The sequence below is a fragment of the Salvelinus alpinus genome, chromosome 28 (genome assembly GCF_045679555.1).
Source record: "Salvelinus alpinus chromosome 28, SLU_Salpinus.1, whole genome shotgun sequence".
Lineage (NCBI taxonomy): Eukaryota > Metazoa > Chordata > Actinopteri > Salmoniformes > Salmonidae > Salvelinus > Salvelinus alpinus.
This window is the reverse complement of record NC_092113.1, coordinates 13,694,541-13,716,083: the sequence shown is the minus strand read 5'-3', so window position 1 is coordinate 13,716,083 and position 21,543 is coordinate 13,694,541. Positions and strand designations below refer to the sequence as shown.

The 21,543-nt window shown below is 43.2% G+C and overlaps 1 protein-coding gene across 4 annotated transcripts in view; it reads right to left on the bottom strand.

Annotated features, from left to right (window-relative positions):
* samd11 (sterile alpha motif domain containing 11) overlaps positions 1 to 21,543 on the bottom strand; it is an 81,545-nt gene that overhangs the window by 24,568 nt on the left and 35,434 nt on the right. For all 4 annotated transcript variants that reach the window (XM_071371750.1, XM_071371749.1, XM_071371747.1 and 1 more), the window contains exons 5-6: positions 8,224 to 8,316; positions 2,880 to 3,035 (exon numbers count right to left, since the gene is read on the bottom strand). In XM_071371750.1, coding sequence (XP_071227851.1) covers positions 2,880 to 3,035; positions 8,224 to 8,316 — 249 coding nt within the window. The remainder of the gene's footprint in view (positions 1 to 2,879; positions 3,036 to 8,223; positions 8,317 to 21,543) is intronic.

Genomic DNA, 21,543 nt, shown 5'->3' with positions numbered 1-21,543 from the left:
TGTGTGTGTGTGTGTGTGTGTGTGTGTGTGTGTGTGTGTGTGTGTTTTAAATGGCACACATATATGTATATAATTTCCTGGTTATTACTGCCAAAAGGCGAAACACATCATTAATGAATCATCAACATTCACCCTGTGTTTTTTACTTGTTGTCTTACGCTAAGGAAAGGCAAGTCTACCTCTTTCACTCATCTCTCCCCATTCTCTCCCTCCTTAAAATCTTGTTTTCTCTCTCTCTCTATTTATTTATTTTACACCTGGAAGGACTTCAGTCTGACTGTAGACAAAAGGGAGTGTGAGCAGAGAGTAAAGGATTCAAACTCTGAGGAGTGAGAGAAACTAGAGGGAGGAGGAGGAGCAGAGAAAGAGAGTGAGCGCGAGCATCCCCACGAGACGTCTGCATTGCGCCACAGTGTCCGCCTTTAAAACAGGGAAGGAAAAACGAAGAATACTGCACCTTGGGCCATTAAACCCCCAGAATGCACTACACATCAGCCCTAATTCTTCTCAGATGCAGGGGAAGGCAATTAAAGCCTTTATAGGCTTCACCCCTTAGATTTGCAACCTGCAATTAAATATCATTACTAATCAAATTAAAATAAAAGTAGCTCAAACTATGATTGGGGTTGGGATGTGAAATTGGTTAGATTTATGCTACTGCGATGGGGGTCGTAAAACCTGGCGGCAATTAACCTTTTCACATGTGAGTTCCAAATATCTCTAACGGTCGCTCCAGCGTGAGTTGTTTAATGCGCATGATGCACTCGCTGTTCCAAAATTTGATTGTTACGCAACAGGACAGTTAACCCGCACTGCCCTCAAACCAAGGCACGCTGCCTGCTAATTATCTATAGGCTATGTTTCAACTTGTCTTTTTCAAATGATTTTTAACAAGTTTTATTTTCTAACAACAGTTTGAATTGAGGCTCCTCATTAATTCACATAGAAGTAGTCCATTTCACTGTTGCGGACAATTTATGTTTGAGGCTTTACTGAGCTGAGAGAACTTCTCTCTTCGAAGAGAGCCCAAGCACTTCCCCAAACCTTTTGCCCCTGGCACATTTTCTGGCTGGCGCTCGCATGGCCTTCATTGTTGTTTTCCTTGCAAATAGCTAATAACTTTGGACATGTGTGCGTTCCTATCAAAGTAAGTGCCTTATTTTCTGTATATCATGTTGTCGTTTCTATGGTAGCATACCGTATGTATGTATGGAGCATAATGTATTTACTGTTTTATTCACATGTTTTCAAGTACTGGTAACAAATCATGCATTCTGATTCTTGCGTAGATTGTAATGGATACATATGATGTGTGTAAAATACTTTTTTTGAAGGTTGTACTGATTATGATGAGCTAATGCTAAGCTATTTGCCAGCTATGTGTGGCACCATGTTTGTTGACATTATAAAATGCATTCTGGGTGTCACGTAAACGTCTGTCAGACCAAAGATGTTATTTACAAAATGATGTGAAGGGATGGTTCACTCATCTTTCGAGTAAACTTCCAGAAGTGAATGAAGGGAAGTGAATGATGGTAGACAACACACCCCCTTCAACATGCATACTGCAAACAGACCAAACTCATCTTGTCTCCTCTTCTTATCTTTGGTTGACGCGAAAAAACAAATATTGTGGCATGTACAAACTACCCATCGTTGGATTACCTTCGATTTTTAGAAAGTATTTTACTCAATTATTTTGATCAATGGTGAGCATCAGTAATTGCTATTAGCCAATTCATATTATGGTTACTGTCAGCCGAGAGTTAGCTAAATATTACCGCTTGTGTTACGTAAATCTTTCCTCGTTAGCGCTAGGACTAATGTAGCCTACATTTTCCGGTTTGGATGATTGTGTAATGCTGTCGCTACTTCTGTGAATGTTTGAACATTGCATCCAAAAATAAACTGGTCACATTCTGGACATAACTTTTTAGGGACTGTGTTTGTGCAAAATGTTTCTGTGAAAATACAGTGTGGCCAGCTCAAACACTGACTGTTGTGTCAATCGAAACTGGACATTCTAAATAAGCATTCTAATCACACCGGCTTGAGCATATGCACCCCTGTGTTGAGACGTGTCAAAAGGTAATGATACATTGTTTTAAAAATGGAGGAAAGGTTAACAATTGATGCCCCGCAAGTTTAAAGGGGCAGTGAAATGAAAATACACCCCGTCACATAAAAAATACAATTAGGGGAATTTTTTTCTTTTTTGAGGTGATTATTCTTCTTTATGAGGATTCTTCCATCTTTCCAGTTCCAACCCAGTGAATTCATTGTACCATAAGTTAGTGCCTCTATACATTTCAAACATTTCAACCATTTCAACCAAGAAAGAAAAAAGATGCATGGTTCCTATGGAGATTTACAAGGTTGGCTGGCAGCCAATGAGTGAGTGGCGGATCGATAGCGGCGGCGTCCGTGCATGCTGGTGGGGAGCATTGTTTACAACGGAACGCAGCGTCGCTCACAAATCACCCAGAGTGACATTGGGTGGACTGGCACACCAAATAGAAATGTCAGCAGTGTCCATGTTGGAGATTTACACTGGGAGGGTGGCACACACACAGACAGACGCCACATGGGAAAGGCCACAACCCCGGGGTTACTAGTGGTAGGGGTCGAGTAGGGTTAGGTGTGTGTCAGGCCAAGATAAAGTGTGTGTGGTGTGCAGTTTAGTACGCTGACTGAATCCTGAAGTGCTGATATAACAAACCCTGTTTTAGAGGATGACCAGACTCTGAGTCGGACAGCATGTCACCCCCCCGCAGACGCACACACACACACACACAGTTATTTTGGGAGGTCCCACTCTGGGTCTTGGTCAAATGAAGTGCACTACTGTATATACTGTAGGTAACACACACGAGTCTTACCATGGCTGGGCAAGCCCATGTTGTTGGCCAGCTGGTAGAGGCGCTGCTGCTGCTCCTCGCCCTGCTCGTTCAGCGCTGACATCATCCGCCTGTAGTGCTCCTCCGGGGTCATGTGACTGTGGCCGCCCCCCTCCAGCACAGGGGTGTGGGATTTCTCTGTAGGGGGGTCAGGAAGAGAGTTAGCTTACCATCTACATTTGAGTCATTTAGCAGACATTATTATCCAGAGCAACTAGGGTTAAGTGCCTAGGTCAAGGGCACATCAACAGATTTTTCAACTAGTCGGCTCAGGGATTCGAACCAGTAACTCAACACAATCTCATTACCTTGCCACTAACTCGCCACTGTCACACTACTAAGTCATCACTATCTCATTCGCTCATCAATATCTCACCATTACCTCACCACTAACTCACCACTGACTCACAACTATCTTACCATTGACCCTTTACACCCTTTACAGGGTCAAATTGAAATGTTTCTAACAAAATAAATATAGGAAGTATATGCAAAACCATGGTAGAAATTGAAAGGGAACCGTTTGGAGATTATGGGGAAATTATCAGACCAAAGGTGAGGACAAAACAGTTCAACTGACATGAGACTGAATCCAAACATTAAACTGTTGAATTTATGTGCATTTTTTATTTACTGTACTTTACGCCGCATTTGTTTATAATAAAATGTGAAAATACACGGGATACATTCAGTAACATAATACGAATATTAATGGCCATTTTGGGGTAGGTGCAACATAAGAAAAAATGATTTCTTGTATTTTTTGTACACTGCTGCTACTCACTTTTTATTATCTATGCATAGTGACTTTACCTCTACCTACATGTACAAATTACCTCAACTAACCTGTACCCCCGCACACTGACTTGGTACCGACACAGCTTGTATATAGCCTCGTTATTGTTACGTTATTGTTACTTTTTAATTTTTTTAATTTTTTACTTTAGTTTATTTGGTAAATATTCTCTTAACTCTTCTTGAACTGCACTGTTGGTTAAGGGCTTGTAAGTAAGCATTTCAACGTAAGGTCTACACTTGTTGTATTCGCCACATGTGACAAATAAAGTTTGATTTGTTTGTAGTTTTTTGTTTGGAACACAGCCCTGCGTCCTCACATCACACAATTACTGAAAGTCCCCAAACTTTCCATTATTAATCACAATCTGGGTCAGGTGGGCATCATTTGAAAGCGTATTCTATTGCCAACCTGACAAGTTAAGTTATAAAATACAATCTTACAGTGTTAGGCTTTCACAAGACACTTCAGACAAACAGATTGTAATTTTGGTGCACATAAAATGGAGTCATGTAGTGGTGTAGTACCTAAGTAAAAATAGTTTAAAGTACTACTTAAGTTGTTTTTTGGGGGTATCTGTACTCTACAACTTTTATTTACTTCACTACATTCCCCCCCAAAATATTGTTATTTTTACTACATACATTTTCCCTGACACCCAAAAGTACTCGTTACATTTTTAATGCCTAGCAGGACAGGAAAACGGTTGAATTCACATACAGTTGAAGTCGGAAGTTTACATACACTTGGGTTCGAGTCATTAAAACTTGTTTTTCAACCACTCCACAACTTTCTCGTTAACAAACTATAGTTTTGGCAAGTCGGTTGTGCATGACACAAGTAATTTTTCCTGCATTTGTTAACAGACAGATTATTTCACTTATAATTCACTGTATCACAATTCCACTGGTTCAGAAGTTTACAAACACTAAGTTGACTGTGCATTTAAACAGCTTCGAAAATTCCAGAAAATTATGTCATGGCTTTAGAAGCTTCTGATAGGCTAATTGACATAATTTGAGTCAATTGGAGGTGTACCTGTAAATGTATTTCAAGGCCTACCTTCAAACTCAATGTGCAAAAATGTGCAAATCAATCCCAGAACAACAGCAAAGGACCTTGTGAAGATGCTGTGGGAAACAGGTACAAAAGTATCTACATCCACAGTAAAATGAGTCCTATATCGACATAACCTGAAAGGCCGCTCAGCAAGGAAGAAGCCACTGCTCCAAAACTGCCTTAAAAAAGCCAGACTACGATTTGCAACTGCACATGGGGACAAAGATCGCACTTTTTGAAAATGGTGCTTTTACTTTTACTTTTGATACATAAGTATATTTATAACCAAAAACTTTTACTCAATTAATATTTTACTGGGTTACTTTCACTTTTACTTGAGTAATTTTCTATTAAGGTACCTGTGTACTTTTCCCACCACTGGAATCATGAGTGCGTCAAGTTCAAGTTCATGTTCCGCTGCTAATTTTCTTCACAATGTGACAAACATTGGCTCATTCTGTTCAGGACAACCCAGGATATGACACGTCATTCCTTGTAACTGTACATCAAACATGGCGATCATAAATGTTGATGCTGTAAATTAAATGAGTTTTCAAATATGGAAATGGGAAGTCTCACCATGAACTAAAAACTCACCGCTATCTCACCATGAACTAAAAACTCACCGCTATCTCACCATGAACTAAAAACTCACTGCTATCTCACCATGAACTAAAAACTCACCGCTATCTCACCATGAACTAAAAACTCACCACTATCTCACCATGAACTAAAAACTCACCGCTATCTCACCATGAACTAAAAACTTTGCAACTACTTACATCTTTTGAACTACTTAGCTAGCATGTTAGCTAATCCTAACCTTAACCCTTTAAGTACTTAGCTAGCATGTTAACTAAACCTAACCCCTAGCCCTAACCCTATCCTTAACCCATAGCCTAGCCACCTAGCTAACCTAAAAAAAAAAACGTGTGTGCTTGTCACAAATTTCGACTAGATTATTTCACGATAATCTGTGACAGTGTGCTGTATAATGAGCTTGGTGAGGGTAATGTAGAAGTCACTCTGATCCAATATAAATACATAGTTGTTTCTTGAGTATAAATGTATGTATGTGCGTGTGTGTGCTTGTGTGTGTGTGTGTGTGTGTGTGTGTGTGGTGTGATATCGCTGTACTTTGGGTGTAAAAAGCGGGTGTGATGTGTGCTATCCTCTCTCTGTCGCTTCTTTTTTCTCCTCTCTTTCCTCTCTCCCCCATCTCTCTCTCCCCCCCTCCACCTCCTTCCCCGCCTCTCTCTCTCTCTCTCTCTCTCTCTCTCTCTCTCTCTCTCTCTCTCTCTCTCTCTCTCTCTCTCTCTCTCTCTCTCTCTATGATACTGGGAGTAGAGGAAAAGAGGAGGAGGTAAAGGAGGGAGGAGGTTTGGGAGAGAGAGGGGAGGGACGGTGGAGGTGGTTGGCGTTTGAGGGGGAAGGTGACGAGGAAGGCATTATTTTTACCATCTCCCCATTGAAACCTGAGCCTGACCCCAGGCAGGCGGGAAGGGGGGGGGGGGGGGGGGGGGAGAATAACTCCGCCAATAACTCTGCCAAGTTCCAACTAATCCACCCACCCAGGGACCCTAAGGTGTGTGTGCGGGCGGGAGGGCATGCAAGCACATTTGTTTATACCTATGCACAATGTGGTATTTGCATGATTGTCTTAGTTTATTAGTGCTTGTATGACTGTGTCTTATGACGCAAGTGTGTGTGTGTGTGTGTGTGTGTGTGTGTGTGTGTGTGTGTGTGTGTGTGTGTGTGTGTGTGTGTGTGTGTGTGTGTGTGTGTGTGTGTGTGTGTGTGTGTGTGTGTGTGCAAACTACTTGTCTCTGCCCGTCTGCATATCTCTCTCTATAAGCTCTGCTCAGGTGCCAACTCCGCCAAAGATAGAAAAATAGTCAGTGTGCCAAACCAAAACTCTCTCTCTCAGCCCCCCATCTCTCTCTTTATCTCTCCGTTTTCTGTTTCCATGGGTCATTAATGCCTTATATTCACCCTTCAGGTGAGACACACATAAACACAGACACAGACACACACACACACACAAATACACACATAGAATCACACCCTCACACACACTCCCTCCCACACACGACCCTGTGCGGCGTCAGTGTTTGGGTGTGGATGTGGCTGAGAGAGGGCTGAGACATTAGCTCAGCAGTGTTCTAAATCTTAGTTAATCCACCTCTCCTGCTGCAGAGTCAAACACACACACGCACGCACACGCACACGCACACACACACACACACACACACACACACACACACACACACACACACACACACACACGCATACTCACATACACGCACATGAGTGGCTGTAGTGTCTGTAAGTGGAGGCTCTAATTGATGTGGCCTCAGTCAGGGCTTTGCTAGGTCAGAGGTCATACAGAAGGCAAAGGTCACTGAACACTGCACAGAAATCCACTCTACTCAACACACACCTCAACGTCACATAGACGTCCTAAATGGCATCCAATTCCCTATATAGTGCATTCCTTTTGACCGGGGCCCATAGGGCTCTGATCAAAGGTAGTGCACTATGAGCAGGGAGCCATTTAGGATGTAATATTACACTATGTCAAAAATGATATTTTTTATCTACTCAATGACACAAGGTCCTTTCTATGTTTGAAGCATTTACATTTTAAAGTTATAGCTATCTAAGATCGTTTTGCACAGTGTGTGTGCGTGGCATGTGCTGTCTGTCTTCTCATGTGTGTGTGCATGCATGTAATTTGTGGCTCCCTAGAGATGGGGCAGGATAGGAGTGGGCTGCCCTTGGCTTTGCCTGCTGTACAATGCATCAGTGACTTAGGAAGTCTTCCCCAGGACCCCGGAGACAAGACAGGGTGGACAAGCCAGCCCCTCACAGGGATCCCAGTTTCATTCCACACAAGGGAGAAATTAAACGGGAGGGAAGCGGCTGGATAAGAGAGGAAAGGAAGTGGCAATTCCTAATGGCATTCCCAACTCTCACTGACTATGGTGAACACACAGACTGTGTGTGTGTGTATGTGTGTGTGTGTGTGTGTGTGTGTGTGTGTGTGTGTGTGTGTGTGTGTGTGTGTGTGTGTGTGTGCGTGCGTGTGCGTGTGTGGCTCAATGACTGTATGAGAGAGCAAGGGGCTGAGTGTGATAGGGAAACTGCGAATGTGTCACGTGTGTGTGCACATCTACTGTGTGTGTGTGTGTGTGTGTGTGTGTGTGTGTGTGTGTGTGTGTGTGTGTGTGTGTGTGTGTGTGTGTGCGCACGGCGGATAACCTCACTGTAACACTGACCCCATGCTGTCACTCAACACCAGCTCACACTTTCTGTAAATCAATGAAGCTCCACTCCTCCTTTCCCTCTTCTCCTCTCTGTCCCTCCTCTCCTCTATCCTTCTCTCACGTTCCTTTGTCCACCAACCTTCCTTTAAAAAAATTTGACGTATTTCAACACATCAGTAACATCACACACACAGTGCAATCTTACCTTTGGGGGAAACGCTGCGCGACTTCTTGATGTCCGAGGGGCACTTGCTGCTGCTGTTGGGGGAGTAGGCTCTCCTCTTGCCTAGAAGGTTATCTGTGAACAGTCACACACACACATAGTGGTCAGTTAAGGCCTCCAAGTACACAGAGGTTTACCTATCTGTCTCCTGCTCTTTTCTTTATGTACCTGAGTACATGGTTGAGAGAGGTGTGTATGTATGCGTGTGGGGAGAGGGAATTATGTTGCTCTTTCACTTTTTCTTCCACACTATTCCTAACATTCTATCTTGTATTCCCTCTTTTCTCTCTCTCTCTCTCTCTCTCTCTCTCTCTCTCTCTCTCTCTCTCTCTCTCTCTCTCTCTCTCTCTCTCTCTCTCTCTCTCTCTCTCTCTCTCTCTCTCTCTCTCTCTCTCTCTCTCTCTCTCTCTCTCTCTCTCTCTCTCTCTCTATTGCTCACGTCAGTCATCACACAAACCTTTGGTTGTGCTATTACTTATTAGAATGAATGCCCCAAACCGCAGAGTCAAAGAGGAGCAGTCAGAGTCAAGGGAAAGTCAACCTTCTGTCCTCCTTTCATCACAAATCTTAGGTAGCCTTCGTTCTTCTTTAGTTCAGTGCATCATGTCTCTGCCCTGCGTTTTCCCATCTCTCTCCACTCTCTTTCACAGAAACACAAACACACACTCTTCCTCTCGCTTCACCTCTCCCTCTCGCTCTCTCTCTCTCTCTCTCTCTCTCTCTCTCTCTCTCTCTCTCTCTCTCCCTCTCTCTCAACCCTGTAGGTGCGTTTGAACACTCCTCCCATTGGAGTATGGGGGAGTTTTCTCGCCTCGCATTAACACCCACTCCCTCACACCGCTCCCCCCCTGTCGCCAGAGAGGAGAGCATCTAGTGTACAATTACAGCACCAACCTCCTCTACTACCCTCTTCCCCCCTCTCCCCCCTCCTCCTAAATCCACCCATCCCGGCCCCAAACAAACCTCAAATCAATATCCGCCTAATAAGAGTGGGTGTTGATGCAGAGCGCAACACATGCGGTGAGAGCAGGAAGGAAGAAGCCTTTTGTCATTGCTCTCTCTCTCTCTTTATGTCTCTCTCTCTAGTCCTCTCTCTCCTTCTCATTTACATTCAAATGGGCTTTATTGGCATGGGAAACATGTTTAAATTGCCAAAGCAAGTGAAAGAGTTTCAAAAGAAAAGAGTCATTTCAAATGTTATATTATTGGCTATGTACAGTGTTGTGACAACATGCACATAGTTTAAATACAAAAGGGAAAATAAGTTAACAGATAGGTTGTAAATATAGGTTGTATTTACAATAGTGCTTGTGCTCCAATGCTTGCTCTTTTCGCATGGCAACAGGTCACAAATCTTGCTGCTGTGATGCCACACTGTGGTATTTTATTTTAACAGATATGGGAGTTTATCAACATTTAAATTGCTTGAAAATTATTTGTGGGTCTGTGTAATCTGAGGGAAATATGTCTCTCTTATATCGTTGCACATTTGGCAGAGAGGTGCAGTTCAGTTTCCACCTCATTTTGTGGACAGTCTGCATATAGCCTGTCTTCTCTCGAGAGCCAGGTCTACTATCTATGGCAACCTCTATGAACAGCAAGGCTATACTCACTGAGTCTGTACATAGTCAAAGCGTTTCTTAATTTTGGGTCAGTCACGGTGGTCAAGTATTCTGACACTGTGTACTCTCTGTTTAGGGCCGGATAACATTCCAGTTTTTGGATTCATTATTTCCAATGTGTCAAATCAAATCACAATTTTTAGGGCCTTCCTCTTACACCGCCTGGTATAGAGGTCCTGGATGGGAGGAAGCTTGGCCCCAGTGATGTACTGGGCCGTACACACTACCCTCTGTAGTGCCTTGTGGCTGGAGGCCGAGCAGTTGATGTAACCCAATTTGTAAGTCGCTCTGGATAAGAGCGTCTGCTAAATGACTTAAATGTAAATGTAAATGTAACCAGTCAGGATGCTCTCGATGGTGCAGCCGTATAACTTTTTGAGGATCTGAGGACCAATGCCAAATCTTTTCAGTCTCCTAAGGGGGAATAGGCGTTGTTGTGCCCTCTTCACGACTGTCTTGGTGTGTTTGGACCATGAAAGTTCGTTAGTGATGTGGACACCAAGGAACTTTAATCTCTCAACCTGCTCCACTACAGCCCAGTTGATGAGAATGGGGATGTGCTCGGCCCTCCTATTCCTGTAGTCCACGATCATCTCCTTTGTCTTGATCACGTTGAGGGAGAGGTTGTTATCCTGGCACCACACTGTCAGGTCTCTGACCTCCTCCCTATAGGCTGTCTCATCGTTGTCGGGGATCAGGCCAACCACTGTTGTGTCGTCGGCAACCTTTCTTTTTTTTTTTTACCTTTATTTAACCAGGAGGGGCTCATTGAGATTTAAAATCTATTTTTTCAAGAGCCTCCTGGCCAAGATAGGCAGCACCAAGTCATTAGAAAAATTACAGACAGACAACATGAAAAACTACAAGTAATCTAGTAAAAACCATTGAATTCACAAGAGAATTCAGCAAGACCTCTTAATGATGGTGTTGGAGTCTTGCTTGGCCATAAAGTCATGGGGGAACAGGGAGTACAGGAGGGGACTGAGCACGCACCCCTGAAGGGCCCCTGTGTTGAGGATCAGCATGGCAGTGTAATTCTCTTTTTGTTTTCTCATGATTTGATTGGGTCTAATGGTGTTGCTATTTTGGGGCCCCAGAACCAATAGGGAGCTCTTCTCTCTAGGTTAATCTCTCTATAGGTGATATAAAGTTTGGTTGTTAGGTGGTTGTAGAATTTAACTCTCTTTTCTGGATTTTGATCATTAGCGGGCATCGTCCTAGTTCTGTTCTGCATGCATTATTTGATGTTTTACATTGTACACAGAGGATGTTTTTGCAGAATTCTCAATTAGGTATTTGTCACATTTTGTACATTTTTGGTTGGTGAGTGGACCCCAGACTTCACAACATAGAGGGGCATGGGTTCAATGACTGATTAAAAGTATTTTTAGCCAGATCCTAATTGGGATGTCAAATTGTATGTTCCTTTTGATGGCGTAGAAGCCTCTTCTTGCCTTGTCTCTCAGATCATTCACAGCTTTGTGGAAGTTACCTGAGGTGCGGATGTTTAGGCCAAGGTAAGTATAGGTTTTTCTGTGTTCCGAGGCAACAGTGTCTAGATGGAATTTGTAGTCCTGGCAACTGGACCTTTTTTGGAACACCATTATTGTTGTCTTACTGAGATTTACTGTCAAGGCCAAGGTCTGACAGAACCTGTGCAGAGGATCTAGATGCTGCTGTAGGCCCTCCTTGGTTGGGGACAGAAGCACCAGATCATCCGTAAACAATAGACATTTGACTTCAGAGTTGAGTAGGGTGAGGCCGGATGCTACAGACTGTTCTAGTGCCCTAGCCAATTCATTGATATACACTGAGTATACTAAACATTAGGAACACCATCCTAATATTAAATTGCTACTTACCCCGTTCAAAGGCGCTTAAATATTTTGTCTTTCAGAGGCTGAATGGCACACGTACACAATCCATGTCTCAATTGTGTTAAGGCTTAAACATACTTCTTTAACTGATTGACGTGGATTTAACAAGTGACATCAATAAGGGATCATAGCTTTCTCCTGGATTCACTTGGTCAGTCTATGTCATGGAAAGAGCATGTGTCCTTACTGTTTTGTATAATCAGTGTACATGTTGAAGAGGGTGGGGCTCAAGCTGCATCCCTGTCTCACCCCACGGCCCTGAGGAAAGAAATCTGTGTGTTTTTGCCAATTTTAACTGCATACTTGTTGTTTGTGTACATTGATTTCATAATATTGTATGTTTTTTTCCCCTAACACCGCTTTCGATCAATTTATATAGCAGACCATGGGGGCCAAATTGAGTCAAAAGCTTATTTTTTATCATCAAAGCATGAGATGTTGCATTTGTTTTTATTTATTTGTTTGTCAATTACGGTGTGCAGGGTGAATGCATGGTTTGTCGTACAGTAAATTGGTAAAAAGCCATTTTGACATTTGCTCAGGACATTGTTTTCACTGAGGAAATGTAGGAGTCTGATTTTAATGACAATGCAGAGGATTTTCCAGAGGTTGCTGTTGACACATATTCCACAGTAGTTATTGGGATTGAATTTGTCCAAAAAAATTGGGATTGGGGAGATCAGTCCTTGCTTCAAAATATTGGGGAAGATGCCAGAGCTGAGGATGATGTTAAATAGTTTAAGTATAGCCAGTTTGAATTTGTGGTCTGTAGATTTGATAATTTCATTTAGGATACCATCAACACTTTAGGCCTTTTTGGGTTGGAGGGTTTGTATTTTGTCCTGTAGTTGGTTATGGTAGTCTTTAATAGCTGATTCTAAGATTTGTAATTGATGTATGTATACGTTTTTGCTGTTTATTCTTTGTTATAGGGCCAAAAAGATAGGAGAAGTGGTTTATCCACACATCTTCATTTTGGATAGATAGCTTTTCATGTTGTTGTTTCTTTATTGTGTTCTTATTTTCCCAGAAGTGTTTAGATTATATGGCTTGTGAAATTCCATTGATCTGATTTCTGACGTGCTGTTCTTTCTTTTTTCTTAGTGTTTTTCTGTAGTGTTTTAGTGTTTCACTATAGTTAAGTTCAGTTTTTTTTTTATGTCTGTGTTTTTGGTTGGGTAGGTTTCTCAATTTCTCTCTTAGGCTTTTGCATTCTTCATCAAACCATTTGTCATTGTCTCTCTCTCTGTGTCTCGGTGTCCTCTCACAACGATGGTCAAGCTGCATGCAACTCCTTCCTTCCTTCCTTCCTTCCTTCCTTCCTTCCTTCCTTCCTTCCTTCCTTCCTTCCTTCCTTCCTTCCTTCCTTCCTTCCTTCCTTCCTTCCTTCTTTCCATCCATCTCTCTCTCTCTCTCTCTCTCTCTCACGCTCTCTCTCTCTTCTCCATGTATATTTTTATGGACAGGTTGGGTGGAAGAAGAAAACCATGCTTTTTTTCTATCAGGTGAAGTGCTCGCTTTTGTTTTGATATTTTGCATTGTTGAAAAGGGTCAAAGTGGACAGGAAACAAGATCTGGTATAAATCCTTGAGAATGGTTTTGGTGATCCATATTATATCTTCAACTGAGTTCATTCCCTTTTATTGTTACCTTGACAACAAGGAAAGATCCTGAATCGAGGGGCCAACCTTGAACGGAGACATTTTAACCCTTGACCCCTAACCTTTCTACTCTCTTTAACAACAAAGAAAGAGAGAGACAGAGTGGGAGGAAAAGGAAGAGAGAGAGTGCAGAGGAGAGAGAGGAATAAAGGGTGAGAGAGAAGGAGACAGAGAGAGAGATGGAAGAAAGCATGAAATAGTGTTTGGAGTGGCAGAGTTGGGGTCTTGGAGGCTTTTGTTTGGTTTGTGGAAGAGAGGAGCCCTAGTGTCGGAGGAAGGAGGTTTACTAATGATCCCCCCGTTTGATGTTTTCTCTCCGGGCATCTGGAGATCCACTCCCTACCCCTCCCCAGAGACGGAGAGATCGAGAGAGAGAGAGAGAGAGAGAGAGAGAAAGAGGGAGGGTGGGGGGGCACTCTGCAAGTGCAAACACACACATACAGATTCTCTCTTTCTCAATGTCTACTTGAATGAAAGGAGTAAGCTCCAGTGTCTTTTTCCTTCTTTCTCCTGTCTTCTCCTCTCTCCATTTCTAATACATGTCCAACTATTGGCCTTTAATGTGTGTAAATGCATAACCAGTAGTATAATATTCTTGATTATTTTAACCATGATTGATAAAATATTTAATACATTAGCCTATATCAGACCTGAAATAAAATACTGGGATTGCCAAGCTTCCATACTATTTAAACCCTGTTCGTGGAAATAGGCTTATAGAAAGACAGGGCTGATATTCACAGGCACACACGCACATGCACACACACACACACACACACACACACACACACACACACACACACACACACACACACACACACACACACACACACACACACACACACACACACACACACACACACACACACACACACACACACACACACACACACACACACAATTCTCTTGGGCCGACTTCACAGAAGACAGTGTCTCTCCTGAGCCATTGCCTGAGGGTCAGAGATTTTAAGGCGGAAAGCTTTTAAAGCCAAATTTCAATGCCTTCAGAAAGTATTCACACCCTTTGACTTTTTCCACATTTTGTTGTTACAGCCTGAATTTAAAATGAATTAAAATGAGGGTCAACAAGTATTCAACCCCTTTCTTATGGCAAGCCTAAATAAGTTCAGGAGTAAAAAAGTGCTTAATAACTTGCATGGACTATGTGTGTGCAATAAAAGTGTTTAACATGATTTTTGAATGACTACCTTATCTCTGTACCCCATACATACAATTATCTATAAGGTTCCTTAGTCAAGCAGTGAATTACAAACACAGATTCAACCACAAAGGTTTTCCAATGCCTGGCAAGAAGTGCACCTGTTAGTAGATGGGTAAAGAAAAGCAGGCATTGAATATCCCTTTGTGCATGGTGAAGTTATTAATTACACTTTGGATGGTGTATCAATACACCCAGTCACTACAAAGATACAGGTGCCCTTCCTAACTCAGTTGCCAGAGAGGAAGGAAACCACTCAGGGATTTCACCATGAGGCCAATAGTGACTTAAAACAGTTACAGAGTTTAATAGCTGTGATAGGATTGCATCCTACCTGGCAGGTCGCTCCTACCAGGATCTGTGTCTGCACCAAGTGCTCTCACTACTGGTGTCCCCCAGGGCTCGGTTCTAGGCCCTCCTCCTCTTTTCTCTTTACTCAAAGTCACTCGGCTCTGTCATATCCTCACATGGTCTCTCCGATCATTGTTATGCGGATAACACTCAACTACTCTTCTCCTTCCACATGTGGTGACACGCGTCTCTGCGTGCCTGGCAGACATCCCAGCTTGAATGTCGGCCCACCACTTCAAGCTCAACTTCGACAAAACTGAGCTGCTCTTCCTTCTAGGAAAGGCCTGCCCGCTACAAGACCTCTCCATTACAGTTGACAATTCCACGGTGTCCCCGTCCAAGAGTGCAAAGAACCTTGGCGTGACCCTGGACAACACCCTGTTGTTCTCTGCAAACATCAAAGCAGTGACTCCCTCCTGCAGGATTATGCTCTACAACATCTATAGAGTACGACCAGGAAGCAGCGCAGGTCCTAATCCAGGCACTTGTCATCTCTCATCTAGAATCCTGCAACTCTCTGTTGGCTGGGCTCCCCGCTTGTGCCATCAAAACCCTGCCACTTATCCAAAATGCCGCAGCCCACCTTGTGTTTAACCTTCCTAAGTTCTCCCATGTCACCCCGCTCCTCCACACACTCCCCTGGCTTCCAGTCAAAGCTTGCATCATCTTCAAGACCCTGATGCTTGCCTACGGAGCAGCAAGGGGAACTGCACCTCCTTACCTTGAGGCTATTCTCAAACCCTACATCCCAACCCGAGCACTACGTCTCTGGTCTCTTGGCCCTCCCATCTCCCACTCAGCCCAGTCAAAGCTGTTTTCTGTCCTGGCACCCCAATGGTGGAACAATCTTCCCCCTAAAGCCAGGACAGTCGAGTCCCTGCCCATCTTTCGAAAAAGTCTGAAAGTATCTTAAATAACTCATGGCGCCTCCATAAAAATAATTAAAAAAAAAAAATCCACTTCTCTTTTCCCACTAGCACAGACTTTACTGCTAGATACTTTGTTGAGGGAAAATGTACTTGATACAATTGTGATATGTTGTTGTCTCACCTAGCTATCTTAAGATGAATGCACTAATTTTACATTTCTGTGGATTAGAGCATCTGCTAAACTACCATTTTTTTTATTGTAAATGTGATAGGAGAAAACTGAGGATGGATCAACGATGTTGTAGTTACTCCACAATACTAATCTAATTGACAGAGTGAAAAGAAGGAAACCTGTACAGAATACGAATATTCCAAAAAATGCATCCTGCAAAAAGGCACTAAAGCAATACTGCAAAAAATGTGTCAAAGCAATTGACATTTTGTCCTAAATACAAAGCGTTATGTTTGGGGAAAATCCAATAGAACACATTACTGAGTATCACTCTCCATATTTTCAAGCACGTTGGTGGCTGCATCATGTTAAGTGTATGCTTGTAATCCCTAAGCACAGGCAAAATCTTAGAGGAAAACCTGGTTCAGTCTGCTTTCCACCAGACACTGGGAGAAGAATTCACCTTTCAGCAGGACAATAACCTAAAACAAAAGACCAAATCCACACTGGAGTTGCTTACCAAAAGACAGTGAATGTTCCTGTGTGGCCGAGTTACAGTTTTGACTGAAATCTACTTGAAAATCTAAGGCAAGATCAACAACCACTTTGACAGCTTGAAGAATTTTGAAAAGTATAATAGGCAAATGTTTTCCATTTATGAATGTGTTATTCAATGCGTTTCTATGGGCTATAGTAATAAAGGCCAAATTCAATATTGAATATTGAATTAAAACAAAGGGATCCTAAAATTCAAATAAATAAATGATCCACGGTATGACCATATGTTAGTTTAGTAGAACCCACCCCCAACAGCTTAGACTTTTAGAGGTTTAAAATGTTGAGGCTTCCATTTAACACCAAACCCGCTTTAAACCAGTCTGAGCTCTGTTAGCTCAAATGCTATCTCCTTAACTCCCAACACCAATGCTTATAACCAAGTTTGCTACTTCGCTAATTCTCCTGCTTGTTTCCCCTCAGCCATCCATTCAAAACTCCAGGGAGCCTTGTCCTGTTCTGCCCTCTGGCCAACTGTATAGGAAACCCACTCCCTTTCAGGAGAATGAGGGATGAGAATGGTGTATTTGGAAAGAAAGGGAAACAGCCTTCAACAGAGGAAGAACCAGCCTAGGCATCTTCATAATCTACCACAGAAGCCGTCAAGCAACCACAGGGACATCCTCTGTCTCGCTCTCTCTCTTCTCCTCTCTTCCTTTCATCCTCATCCCTTCTTTCTTTCTCCTCTTTTTCTCTATATTTTCTTCCCGTGGAGGGCCCGCTGACAGCTCAGACAGCCAGACTCCTTAATTCCCCCTCTTATTCCGTTAATCTGTCATCTTTATCAGGCTGGGGGGGAAGTGGAGTGGGGCTGGGGAAGGGGCCTGGAGCCGTGGCCCCCGATCAATCTCCACATTACAGCTGACAGAATGGTGCTAATGACTTATTGATCCCCCTTCTGTGAGCTGGGCCTCCGCCGGCCCTGAAAGCCCCTCATTGATTGGCTACGGACCGACGGGGGTAGGGGGAGGGAGGGAGGATCTTCCGTTCATACTGAGAGAGGGTTCACCACCGCCACTGCCGCGCCACACACACACATTAACACACACGCTGTTCCTCTCTCCCACAGCGCAACCTCAGGGGAGCAGAGATAGATGGGGGGGGGGGGGGGGGCAAAGGGAGAGATGGATAGAGATTAGGGAGTGAGATGATTGAAGAGGAAAAAATGTAGCTAGAATTACCCATGAATTTATAGGAGAGGGCTGGGTTCACCCACTGTATATCAGTGATCAGGGTGTGTGTGTGTGTGTCAAAGTTTTGATGCCCAGAAAAATGTATCACAGTGGTGCATGAGTTCCATGATAGCATGATGGCTAATATGCAAGATCACCAAGAGTCCTCTGAGTAGTTTCCAGTCACAGAGTGAAGCAAGGCTGTGTTCTAGCACCAACTGGGATCCACTTCAACTACCGCTTTGATGGGGGGCTGTTCAACCTGAGGAGGACGCATGCCAACACAAAGGTTGAGGCGGTGACTGTCTGCGACCCAGAGGTGGGTAGTAATGGGCTACAAGTAACGCGTTAGATGTACTTACACTAGTCCTTTTCTAGTTACTCTCTGTGGGCTGTACTTGTACTCTTACTCAATTAATTTCTGAAGGTCGTAGTTAACTTTTTACTCTGTTACATTTGACCAAATCACTTCAGGTACATCGCTTTATATTATTATATCTTCGCTGTCAGATTAAAACCTTGTCACTCCAAATGTTATTTGTATTTTTTTTTTTACATGAATCGGTACTATTGGTTCCCCTTTAAGTGTGTAAGAACGTTTCACGACCCCTTGACCAATGAAATGTATTCAAAATATCTTGTCATCAAAACTCTCAAGTCCAGTGGCTTTCAAAGTTGTCTGTCAAACTCTGCATCTCCACCACCTCTTGAAGTGAAGTGCACGTCTTCACTCCTAGGGACATTTTTGTTTGTGGGTTCTTAGCCAAACACGATCAGAGGTAAGTTGCACTATAATTACCTTCTAACTTTGTAATATTATATATTTCTAGAGTAAAATGAGTATTTCTCTGATATAATTCTGCTGTTGAAATTGTGTTTTGAGGGCGAGTGCAAATTAAATGGCAAGGTAGCTAGCTAACTAGCTGGCTAGTTTGCTTTGGCTAACCCAGAATCTGACAGAATGTTTGCTGTCTGGTTTTTAGTTCCCCATATGGCCTCTGCTTGTTGGCGAAGTTAACTAACCACCTTGTCATTTGCATAAAGAGTGAACAGATAAATCAGATGTGTGTGGCAATAGCTAACTAGCTAGCTATCATATTAGGTTGCCTCTAGTCAACGGGGGGGGGGGTGCACCTTTTGGTTTTTGCCCGACCACTACACAGCTGATTGAAATAATCAAAGCTTGATGATGAGTTGGTTATTTGAATCAGCTGCACTCCATTGCTCTCTCAATGTGTGTGTGTGGTGTGTGGTGTGTGGTGTGTGTGTGTCTAAATTCAATTTTTAGCCCCATAAGCACATCTGTCATATAGTGAAACATCTCAGTAAGCTTTTTGTGCTTACTGCGATGTGCTTATATAGCTACTAGAAATAAATGAGTGGCACAACCGAGGGGGAGGAGAATGGGCCAACCAAGAAAATAAAATAGCCTTCAAAGAGGAAAGGAGAGGTTCGGAAGAGGAGGATGGAGGGTATATCCTACCTTGACAGGAAAAAGATGATTGCGTTGTCTATGGCAATTGATATCTGCACTGTTTGATTATTTATTACTTACACGATTCTTACCTGAATACCTACCTTGATGTTTAATTCCATCTGGAAATGTGTCTGATTTGCATACTAGTAACATGATTGTGTAACGATGTGTGCTGAGAGTCGGGAAGCAAGTTCAGGGAGTGAGTGTCTTAATAAATAAATGAAACCAACACGTAACACAAACAAAGCACAGACATGACCCAGGAACAGAAACAATAACGCCTGGGAAGGAACCAAAGGGAGAGACATGGATAGGGATGGTAATCAGGGAGGTGCGCGTAACGATGGTGACAGGTGTGCGCCATAACGAGCAGCCTGGTGACCTAGAGGCCGGAGGGATCACACGTGACAGTACCCCCTCCCCGGCGCACGGCTCCAGCTGTAGGACGCCCTCCAAAATTAGATCCTCGGAGATCAGGAGCGGACCGGTCACCTCTGCTGAGGCGCAGAAAACCTGTCAATCCAACTGAGACGCAGGAGCATGGTGACCTAGAGGGAGCACACGTGAGAGTATCCCATCCCTGGCGCGTTCGGCTCCAGCTGCAGGACGCCAACCAAAGGGACGATCCCGGGGATCAGGAGCAGACCTGTCTCCCCTGCTAATGCACAGGAACCTGTCTCCGGCTGGGGCGCGGGAACCTGACAGACCAGCTGAGGCAGGGGAGCCTGGCGATTCTGCGATGGCATGAAAGACAGACGAGCCGGCTGAGGCAGGGGAGCCTCTCGATCTGACTGAGGCATGAGAGCCTGTAGCGGCTCCAGGACCTGACGTCATTCCCACTGACACACAAAAAAAAGACTCCCTGATGCTTCGGTTAGTTGAGGCGTTATTCTGTAACGATGTGTGCTGAGAGTCGGGAAGCAAGTTCAGGGAGTGAGTGTCTTAATAAATAAATGAAACCAACACGTAACACAAACAAAGCACAGACATGACCCAGGAACAGAAACAATAAAGCCTGGGGAAGGAACCAAAGGGAGTGACATATATAGGGAAGGGAGGTGCAATCAGGGAGGTGCGCGTAACGATGGTGACAGGTGTGCGCCATAACGAGCAGCCTGGTGACCTAGAGGCTGGAGAGGGAGCACACGTGACAGATTGATAGTGAAATGTCGATATTGATTGTTTGACTGTTGTAATACTTACCTGATCCTCCTTGATACATTCTGAGTAAAAAGTGAAACATCACACTTGGTGTTAATCTTTTTAGTAGGCTACGCATTCACCATGTACTTAAAATTATATTGTGAAATCCATTTTCATTAATGCTATTGAAATTGTGAAATTATTCCAATGTCTCAAGTACCGTTTACTTTTTTATGAAATTGAGTACAGTAGCTAGGTTTCCATCCAATTTGCGACAGATTTTCATGCAAATACTATAAAATTCGCATTACGAAAATATGTACATTTTCCCTCCAGTGATGTGCTTCCACCAAACTGACTTGTTGCAGATACAAATCAGTGTGTGATGACGTAGAGCACACAAAATGTACTTTTTTAAATAGCAAATGTGGCCACCAGCTCACAGATACAGTGCGGGTAGGCTAGTCTGCATGAGGAGATTATGGATAAGAGCAAAAATGTTTTTAATTGTCAAAACAGCTGTCAAGCATCGATCATCATGTCACCAGAACAAGAACCTCAACATTTATTGGAAAGGAGCATCAAGCTCATACTTCCACTTCCACCACCCTGAAGTTCATCATCATTTATTTCATATGTAGCCTAATTTTAACTGAATGGTTTCCCGAATCGTAGTGGGAGGACCACACACCATGTCATCGCGTGACTTCAAGTTTACTTCGATATGATGGTTATTAGATCAATATTTGCGCATAAAGGCATTTACACCGCCATTTCTCGCATAATTAATTGTACTGACACAAAAAGATCCCACCATGTTGAACGAACAAATGATCTGCCGGCATTTATGAAATTGTACCGAAACTTCCTGTTTCCATCACAGCTATCGTGATTTTTTATATACGGTGTGACTTTACTCATATAAAAACTGTGGATGGAAACGTGGTTAGTGATAAATATTAAATCAACTTTGAATACGACCGTAATTGAAACTGTACAGTCTGTCAGTCTTCATTGGAGACTACCTGTGCTGGAGGACATCTGCAAGATGGTGCTGGCAGGCTTAAAAAATAAATACATGTCAAATCAATTGCACCAAGTTGTTGTTCTTTTTGTTTGCTGTCACAATTTACCATAAGGTGTAAAAAATCTCCTAACTAAATTTGGAACTAGCACTTAAGTCA